Source organism: Ursus arctos, unplaced genomic scaffold (assembly GCF_023065955.2).
Source record: "Ursus arctos isolate Adak ecotype North America unplaced genomic scaffold, UrsArc2.0 scaffold_23, whole genome shotgun sequence".
NCBI lineage: Eukaryota > Metazoa > Chordata > Mammalia > Carnivora > Ursidae > Ursus > Ursus arctos.
In genome coordinates, this window is record NW_026622908.1 from 36,676,994 (window position 1) to 36,687,379 (window position 10,386).

Genomic DNA, 10,386 nt, shown 5'->3' on the forward strand with positions numbered 1-10,386 from the left:
TCCTAGTTTTATTTGTGTCTTCTCTATGCATTTCTGAATCAGAAGTTTATCAACATTATTGATCTTTTCAATGAGCCAGATTGATCATTTTCTTAATTGGTTTTCTCCTCTCAAATTCATTGGTTTCTGCTCTTATCATTTAACATTCTCTTAATTCTATTTGCTTTGGAGTTAATTTATTCTTCTTTTTCTAATTTTTCAGATGGAAACTTAAAGCACTGATTGAAACCACTATTTTTTTTCAGTAAGGCACTTACTGCTATATATTTCCCATTTATCACTGCTTTAGCTGTATCCCAAAACTTTTGATATGTTGTGCTTTTGTCTTTACTCAACTCAAATATTTTCTAATTTTCCTTATGATTTTGAAGTGTGGTTTATTTAGAAATGAGTCATATATTTCTAAAATTTGGGTGTTTTTCTAGATACCTTTCAGGGTTTTTTAAAGTTTAATATCATATTGTTGAAGGACACACTTGTTAGGATTTCAGTTCTTTCAAAAGTCTTAAAAATGTGGTCTATCTTTGTACACATTTGGAAAGAATGTGTATTCTGCTACTGTTGAGGGATGTACTCTGTAAATGTCAATTAAGTTGGTTCATAGTATTTTTCAGGTCTTCTATATATGTTATAGGTTTTCTGTCTATTCTATAAATTACTCAGAGAGGAGTGTTAAAAATCTTTAATTACACGCATGGGTTTATTTATTTGTTCTTTCAGTTCTATTGATTCTTGTCCCATGTCCTTTGAACCTCTGTTGTTAGGTGTATACATTTCAGCATTTTTAATGTCTTTGTGGTGAATTGATACTTTTATTAAAATGCAATGGCACTCTTTATCCCTAGTAGTATTCTAGTCCCTTTGCAACATATATTATTGCCCCATCAAAAAAAAAAAAAAAAAAACCTCCTCTTTATATGCAAGATCATTGATCTGTTTCTAAAACAAAATTTCTGTCTCATCCTATATCTCATCCCAAACCCCACATAAGCTTTGGGGTTTGACAAAATAGAAACTGGCCTATCATTAATTTCAAACAAGAATCATAATGGTTAACTTTTGTCAGGCACTCAATTGTTAAGAAAGAATAAGTTAAACATTAATGTTAGTTCAGTCAACTGTGCAGTTCTGGGAAATCCTCCAGTGTTACATAATATAATTCTTGGAATGGCACAAAGAGGTGTTTTTGGATCATCACACAGCAAAGATCATAGTGGATTTAATTCACACATTAATTCACACACTCACTAGTGGTGTGATCTTGGTCAAGTCTTAAAACTGAGCTTGAATCTCCTCTTTGGTTACATGGACATAACAGACTTGCCTTCCAGTAAGGTGATGTAAGCTAAATGAGATGTAAGACCCGTGAGTGCCTGGCACAGAGTAGGTGCTCAGAGAAACCTTGTTCTCCTTCCTACTTCTTTCATAGCAGTTGCTAGTCCTTTTGTGCTCCCCTAAGAATGTTCTGTCACCTTTAAGGACTCTGGGAGGCTCTTCCTCAAGGATTTCTCTAGCATCTGCAGCACTTGTGGGCCTTGTAGGTGGAACATCTTGGTTTTCACCTAAAGAGAGGATCAAGAAATATCAAGGAATGAGATGCGATGGAAAACATACAAAGACACAAAACAGACACAACAGACAGTTCTAGGTAATGGTCAGGCCTTCATTCTTGCTGTTTTATTGGTGCCCCATTCACCGAACTCCTCACTAACTCCTAGGAAGAATAAGACTGGCAGAAACCACAGGTGCATCCTTCCAAAACGACTTTTTAGTATTTTCTAAACTTTTAAAAATCTTTATGAAATTTTTATTTTAATTTTTATAACACCCAGCATACCAATAATTAAGGTTGTACTAAGAAATCCTTCCATCTACTTTGTGTTCCTGGAAGGGCTTACTGCAAGGAAACTTCCTTCCTCCCACCTGCCTTAATAAGACTCATGGATGCCCCGCTTGCTTACCTATGACAAGGCCAGGCACCAACCCTCCAAATTCCCAATCTCTGCCTTAGAAATGATTAGCTGAGCTGTGAGTCACCCACTGATATATCAAAACAAACTGCTTGTTAACCAAATGTTGGTTAAATTAATGAATCATCGAACTTTACATCAAAAACCAGGGATGTACTGTATGGTGACTAACATAATAAAAAAACATTAAAAAATAATAAATAAATAAGTTTCTCTTCTTTCTCTAGACTGAGTCAACATATAACCCCTTCTTAACACCCCCCACTAAGAATAGGCTAAACTTGGGTAAAACATTCTCTGAGCTGTATTGGTCCTGCCCCTTCTACAGCGCACTTCCCCACATTGGATTTTCCAGCCCTGTTTACTGTTCATAAATGATTAGCTTGACTTTTTATCCTCACTGTTCCATCAGAACAGTTGTCTAAACTTTAATTAATCTTCTCCCCTCCACACAGGACTCTGGACTTTGAGCCTACCGCAGCCTGAGCCATCATTGGCATGCAGAAAACCACTCCATGAGCTTTGCTTACTCCTCTCTAAAAAACAGACTCTTCTCTGGCTGACCTCTCAGTTGTTTGAGATCATATGGCCTTAGGGTTCTTCCTGTTGAAATTGATCTATTCATCCAGTCACTTATTCGATCACTCGATAAATCTTGATTGAGAGCTCACTGGAGTGGCTCTGTAAGGCATCACCCCAGCTAGGCTGAGCTACCTTTCCTGGAATTCCCTTCCTTGCATGGCTGCAGCTAGATTGGGCCATATGAGAGGTTCCTAGGGGAGATTTGGGGGACAGAGTTGAAGCAGCGGACATTTAGTTGCTAACTTCATGATATGAGGCCATGGCTGGGCAGGCAAGTGCTTCACTGTCCCCTGGGTTTGCCTTCAGCTTCTCTGTCATCTGAACCAGGGTGTTTAGCCCCCTAATGAAGGAGCCTGTCCTCTACAGGGCACCCAATCTACCAAGGTCAGAGTCAGCAAGAACTGACAAGATTTCCATCCCTGTGAGCTTCGGTTTTAACATGGTGGGAAATTCTTGGATAGATTAATGTTTCGATTTTTTCATATGTGCTCCCTTTTCCCCAGGTTCTTATCAGTTATTTGGATCCTTGCCAGTGAACCAGTCCCTTCACTTAACCTGGAATTCTCTTCATGATTTGAGGGGAGAATCTTGACCAGAACCACTTAAGGCAGTGGTTGTATTTTTTTTTCTTTTTCGCCCCCAGCTTTACTGAGATGTAATTGAAACGAACATTGTGTAAGTTTAATGCGTGCAATGTGATTGATACACAGATCTGTTGTGAAATGGTTGGCGCAGTAATGTTAGTTAACATCTCCATCACGTCACATAATTACCTCTTTTTTTTGTTGTTGTGAGAACATTTAAGATCTATTCTCTTAGCAACTTTCAAGTATTATATTATTAATTATCATCACCATGCTGTACATTAGATCCCTGGAACTTGTTTATCTTGTAACTGGAAGTTTGTATGTTGACCACCATTTCCCCATTACCTCAAACTCCCAGTCCCTGGCAACCAGTATTTTACTCTCTATTCCTTACAGTTTGGCTTTTTAAGATTCTGTACATAAGTGAGATCATACAGTATTTGTCTTTCTCTGACCTATTTCACTTGGCATAATGCCCTCACGGTCCATCCATGTTGTTACAAATGGCAAGATTTCCTTCTTTCTCATGCCTGGATAATAGTCCATTGTGTATATATACCACAACTTCTGTATCCATTCATCCATTTGTGGACACTTAGGCTGTTTCCATGTCTTAGTTATTGTCTATAATGCTGCAGTAAACATGTAGGTACAGAGATCTCTTTCTTTTTTAAAGATTTTTTTATTTGTCAGAGAGAGCACAAGTGGCGGGGGTGGGGGGCGGCAGACAGAGGGAGAAGCAGGCTCCCCGCTGAGCAGGGAGCCCCTTGTGGGACTCAAGCCCAGGACGCTGGGATCATGACCTGAGTGTAAGGCAGAGGCTTAGCTGACTGAGCCACGCAGGCGCCCCCAGATATCTCTGAGATTGTGACATCATCACCTTCATATGTATATATACACACACATCCGGAAGTGGGTTTGCTGGATCGTATGGTAGTTCTAGTTTGAATTTTTTGAGGAACCCACATACTGTTTTCCATGGTGTTTTTATACCATCTGACACACCGTAAAGACTCAATAAATGTCTGTTGAATGATTGAGTTTATGAAGTATTTACATCAACATAACTGTCTATTTAGGCACTCCACTTACCAAGGGCAAAGACTCATTCATTCAACAGGTACCTCTAGAAAGCCTACTGTGTGCTGGGCATGGAACTTGAAAAAGGCCTCAGACCAGAGGCCGTATCTTGGGCAGCATCAAGACAGTAGAAGTATAATATTTCTGAAGATTAATCTGACATCATCTAGGAGCATCTCACAAAAAGGCCACATGACAATAAGAAGCCGAGTTGAATCTGATGCTAGATTACCGGGGATGTAATATTGACGTACTGCCCAGTACATTTGGGACAACCTTCAGCACACACACGCACACGCACACACACACACGCACACACACGCACACACATGCACACACACACACACACACACACACTAAAAACACAAATATGATGTTCAGTAAATGCATTTGACTGAGATAGAGGATTCAAGGGAGCCGGCACATTTTGGTGGTTGCCTGCATTGATAATGGACAAAGCCCTATAAGGACACTTTGAAACCTTTGATGAAACCATTCCAATACTTGGAATTTATCCAAAGAAAATTCAAATGAAAAATGCTCTATGAACAATTTTGTAAAGCAATACTAACTTACAGAGAAGTACTAGGCACAATCTCAGACAATTTACATAAATAATGAACTATTATTATTTTACAGCTCTAAAACCCCTTAACATGAAAGCTATGATATATAAGCTGCTATATGGAGTCTTAAGATGAACACAAAAAAGGCAGAATATGACAATACATAAATTCTAATCAGATATGTAAAGTCTTTTTGTGTACATATTTATATGAATCACATAAATATGATAGCAGCAATGTCCACAATAGCCAAACTATGGAAAGAGCCCAGACGTCCATTCACAGATGAATGGATAAAGAAGATGAGGTATATATATGTATATATACTCCACCATCAAAAAGAATGAAGTCTTACTACTTGCAATGACGTGGATGGAACTAGACGGTATTATGCTAAGCAAATAAGTCAATCAGAAAGACAGTTATATGATTTCACTCATATGTGGAATTTAAGAAACAAAACAGAGGATCCTAGGGGAAGGGAGGGAAAAGTAAAATAAGCCTAAATCGGAGAGGGAGACAACCATAAGAGACTCTTAAATATAGAGGGGAGGTGAGTGGGGGTGGGGTAACTGAGTGATGGGCGTTAAGGAGAGCACATGATATAATGAGCACTGGGTGTTATATGCAACTGATGAATCACTAAACTACCTCTGAAACTAATAATATACTGTATGTTAATTTAATTTAAGTAAAATTTTAAAAATATGAAAATATAGAAGGAAATACCAAATGTCATAAGAGTGTTACAGCTAAGACTTCTTTAAGTTACATTTTTTATGGTTTTACATTTACAATTAATCTTGTCGGTATTGTAGTCCTCTTACTAGAATCTACCTTTGCAGTCTTAAGCAGTGCACTTAATTTCCCTGGTCATCATTTATCCAAGGAAAAAAATCTGACTACCTCAGAATGTTACTAGAGGAAGAAATAAGATAATGTTTACATAGTACGTCTGTAAATTGTGTTATATGTCACCGAAACCAGCATATTCCTTCTAGAGGCTGTTGGATTGTCTCCCCTCTACCAAACCCTGGCTCTCAAATCTCCTCACATCTCTTCATCGGTTCAGAACAAGAGCCTGGCTTTGTCCTGTCAAGAATTTCTCACAGAAATAGGGTATTGCCCTATACACAGTAGGTGACTGATACAGGCTTCTGAAATGGAAGAGCTTCTTTTTTCCTGGCATAATTCTCAACCCAAATGAGTTCAGAAACTCTTATCCACACCCAACAGTAGCATTTTGATTCATTCTACTTCAGTGGGGAAAGCAATAGGAGACGAGGGGTCCCAGAGCAACGATTCTCCTTTGTTCTCACCTGCAAAGCTGTCAATCTTACTCAGTCTCTGCAGAGATCCCCAAGTAAAGACCAGAGGCTGCAGGCTGTTCTAGAAGATGAAATACACCACCCGCACACACTTCTGGCAGCACTGTATGAAATTCAGTCCCTCCCTCAGGATCCCACGTTCAGAGGGGCGGCTCCGAAATACTGGTATGTTGGCAGCATGCCCTCTGAGGCTCTTTTTCCAGAAGGCTCAGCTGTTTTCTGGTCTTAAAGGTCCTTCCATTATTCAGCACCTCAGTCTGGACTGTGAAATCAGCTGGCTGAGCACAGGAATGCAGGTGGACCTCTACAAAAAATACCTCTTTTCCTTCCTTCCTCCTTCACAAGCACCAACAAGAAGAGACAGCCAGCTCTTGTTAAGGTTTGACTTTTAGAATCAGAGTGGGTTTTTTTTTATAATAATTTTTTATTAGAATCAGAGTTTTTAACTGTAAATAAAGAAATTACTTATTTGGGGGCCCCTAGGTGGCGCAGTTGGTTGAGCAGCCAACTCTTCGTTTCAGCGAAGGTCCTGATCCCAGGGTCATGAAATGGAGCCCCGTGTTGGGCTCCACACTCAGCGCAGTATCGTCTTTCTCTCTCCCTCTCCCTCTGCCCCTGCCCCTCCCCCTCGGCTCATGCTCCCTCTGTCTCTCTCAAATAAATAAATAAATCTTAGGGGAGAAAAGCTAATCAGAAAACCAAACTTTCACTGATGGCCACATAATTTAATTCAGTAGCGTATCTCAAAACTCTTGAGACGGCACCCAGGATCAAAGGCAGAGGGCTTTTGAGAGGTCCTTTGGAAAATTTTGTCCGAGGAAGGGGAGAAGACACTCTTCAAATCAGTCTTTTTATTTTCAAGCACAGAAGCATGGAAAAGCAGGATTCTTTCATGAAAGAAGACTTCAAAGAGGAAAATGTTGCTTTGAAAGGTTTGTCCTGGCACTAATGATTGACATTGGACGATTTTAATTCTGAGGGTCTGTCATCATAAAGGCAAAACATAACACCAAAAGCTTCCATTTTTCTGTAATATGGAGGAGGACAAAACTATTATACAAGTGTGGGGTTAAGTAATGCATGGACCCCAAATAATTGGATGTTTTTGTGCTAATATAAATTAAAAGTTTGTGTTTGAATGGTACTTTTTTCACTGATAAGAAAGGCTTGAAATGGACAATGGCGCTAATCAACAATATTTTCTAGGAGTGCATTTCCACTGATGCCAGCCACAAGGAGCAGCCTTAAACCCCACACTTCTCAGTGCCTGAAGGTTTTATCTTTTGACACATGGAAATAAAATGGCATTTTTTTCTGAATGAAATACTTTATAATGTGAAAACCTATTTTCTTCATGTAGCCGTGGTCTCGGTATTTGGGGACAGTGTAACCCATTCTCATCTCACAAGACTGTTCCTTCACAATCCAAGAGATAGGGTCCCCCTCTGGACCCAGCACACCAAATCCTGGAAAATTCTGGAGGCAGCATTCAACATATTTCAAGCTCCTTCCATTATTTCCAAAGTCCCACTGCTCATTCACAAGCCCCGCATGGGAGATCCAAGAAGATGTTCTGAAAGCTTCCTTTCCTGTCAACAAAAGAATAGTGCATTTCTTCAGCCAACATTTACAAAACACCAGGATTGCAGAAAATAAGACACTAACCCTTTCCTTGAGGATCCCACAGCCTAGAAGAAGAAATCAATGGACAAAAAACTACTAGTTCTTTGTCTGCTTCAAAATGTTCCCACATAATTAAGAGGGCGATAACTCTATGTGCTTTATGACACATTTCGTAGCAGAAAGTGAGCATCATACAATATAGTACATCTCAAAAAAGTCTAGTCATATATCCTGAGGAAGAAAATAAGCATGTGTCTTAAGAGAGCAAGGATATAGATAGACCAGAGTAGTCCTGGATTTTGTTTGCCTGAATTTTGTTTGAGAATGCATGTATGAAACATGTGGATTTTGAATTCTACTCCACAAAATATCTAAATACATAAGATAATATTTCTTTTAATAGATATTTCAATACAATGTGTGTCACAGGAAGATGAGAGCCATGTTGATCTTCGTGTGTCCTAAAGCCCATCACCACCTAAAGCCCATCACCACAGGCCTCTAAGGAAGTGCCAAAAATGCAATTTAAGAAGCACCAATATAGGCAAAAGAGTATTGGATTTTTTGGTGGTAACAATTAGGGCTTAATCCTGATTCTGTCTCTTGATAAGTTACCTGTGACTGAGTCTTCTCATGTGCAAAATCAGCATCACATCCTCTGTGGGTAGAGGAGGTTGGGACAGGTGAAAGAACCCAAAGAAGTTTCACTTCTCCCCAGGGAGGAGGAGTTTTCCAGAATTGGTCAGTTTCAAGGTCACCGGATATTAATGGAAAATAATTCTTTATTTTTTCTTTGCTCCCCTATTTTCCAGTTATAACCTTCTCTATAGGCACATGGAAACCTACGATGCAACTTATTTATATAACCTGCCAGAGGTACTTGGTAAATTTAGAATAAATAAATAAATATATATATATGTATAATCTAAAATATATATATGACATATATCTAACATATATAATAACATATATATATATATATGTTATACACACACACACACACACATATATATATATGTATGTGTTATTCTATTTTATTTGTTGTTCTTTTTCACCTAGCAATACATTTTGGAAATCCTTCCATATTAGTTCCTACAGAGCTGCTTCTTTCTTGTTAACGGCTGCATATTATTCCAATGTGTGGATTATACAATAACGAATCCACCTGTGTTCCTACTGATGGACATGTTTGTTATTTCTTTTTTTTTTTTTTTAAAGATTTTTTATTTATTTATGTGACAGAGAGACAGCTAGCGAGAGAGGGAACACAGCAGGGGGAGTGGGAGAGGAAGAAGCAGGCTCCCAGCGGAGGAGCCCGATGTGGGACTCGATCCCGGAACGCCAGGATCACGCCCTGAGCTGAAGGCAGACGCTTTAACGACTGCGCCACCCAGGCGCCCCATGTTTGTTATTTCATACGTTATTCCCTCACATATTAAATTCATCAAAGTCTTAAAATCCAATTTGGGATTATCTTCCATAACATACATATTCTATTACCTAACTATTTCAATTACAGGACTCCTCTTTCAGAAATATTTATACAGCTTGTGCGATGATCTGTTTATGAAGACATTGCTTGCAATTATTAGGAAGTACTGGAGATAAATTGAAAGTGTGCTAAAATGGCAATACAGAACTGCATCTCCCTCTTATAGAAATCTATGCAACGGCCAAAATGAATGAAAGGTGCCTGTATGAGCTTGCATGAAAGGTTTACATAACCTATTGCTGAGTGAAAAGAGTTGCAGTAAAGTATGTGCGTATGTTGTAAAAACAAAACAAAAAAAGGACAAGAGGTAGAGGGGGAGAGAGAGAATCTCAAGCAGACTCCATGCTCAGTGCAGAACCCGATGCGGGGCTCGATCCCACAACCCTGAGAAATGCCCTGAACTATAATCAAGAGTCAGACACTTCACCAGCTGAGCCACCCCGGCGACCCTACTAGGCATACTCTAACTAATGAACATACTGTTTTATTGACCTCACCTATGAGGTGAAGCATCACTAATCTCCACATTTTATAGAGGACTACATAAATATACAGAGAGATTAAGAAGCTTACTCAAGATCGCACATGATGGAAATCGCTGAGCCAGACCTCAGATCTAGATAGTCTGGTTCCAGAGCCTCAGGCCCCAAAACCTTTGCCAAGGCCTCCAATGAAATGGAAATAAACATCGTTTTTGTGCGGTCTGATTGCCACCAGCTGTTTGAGACCACATTAACTGCCAGCTTCCTCACTGATGTGGAAGCCAGAATTCCCAGAAAGACAACAAAAAGGTAAAAAGAGGTAAATATTGAGAGATTTTGTTTGTTCAACTATTGAAAGTGAATTGCCAAAACTTTAAGACAGCCCTGATATTCAAGAATATTTTTGGGGCGCTTGGGGGGCTCAGTCGGTTAATTGTCCAACTCATGATTTTGCCTCAGGTCATGATTTCAGGGTTGTGAGATTAAGCCTGGGGTAGGGTTCTGAGCTCAACACGGAGTCTGCCTGAGATTCTGCTTAAGATTCCCTCTGTCCCTCCCACTGCTTGTGGGCTCTTTCTCTGTCTCTCAAATAAATAAATGAATGAATAAAATCTTTTTTTTTAAATAATATTTTTCAGATCAAGCTAGTTTAGAATAAATGCATTGAGGTCCACAG

At 39.2% G+C, this 10,386-nt stretch overlaps 1 protein-coding gene and 1 long non-coding RNA gene across 5 annotated transcripts in view; one reads left to right on the forward strand and one right to left on the reverse strand.

The window, feature by feature from the left end:
• The window catches only part of LOC113246550 (glycine N-phenylacetyltransferase-like), a 25,802-nt gene extending 19,430 nt beyond the window's left edge, over positions 1–6,372 (reverse strand). For 2 of the 3 annotated variants that reach the window (XM_048216267.2, XM_044379778.3), the window contains exons 1-2: positions 6,105–6,367; positions 1,473–1,562 (exon numbers count right to left, since the gene is read on the reverse strand). In XM_048216267.2, coding sequence (XP_048072224.1) covers positions 1,473–1,550 — 78 coding nt within the window. In that variant the 5' untranslated portion in view covers positions 1,551–1,562; positions 6,105–6,367. Of the gene's footprint in view, positions 1–1,472; positions 1,563–6,104 lie in introns of all 3 variants that reach the window. The other variant, XM_026487156.4, reaches the window with a different exon arrangement.
• LOC123000388 (uncharacterized) lies at positions 3,808–8,581 on the forward strand. 2 transcript variants are annotated; one of them, XR_008961076.1, is made up of 3 exons: positions 3,808–6,492; positions 6,976–7,045; positions 7,320–8,581. It is a non-coding gene; the product is annotated as an uncharacterized LOC123000388 (long non-coding RNA). The 2 variants fall into 2 exon arrangements; XR_006408348.3 differs by having other exon boundaries at positions 6,981–7,045.
• Positions 8,582–10,386: the final 1,805 nt, after the last annotated feature.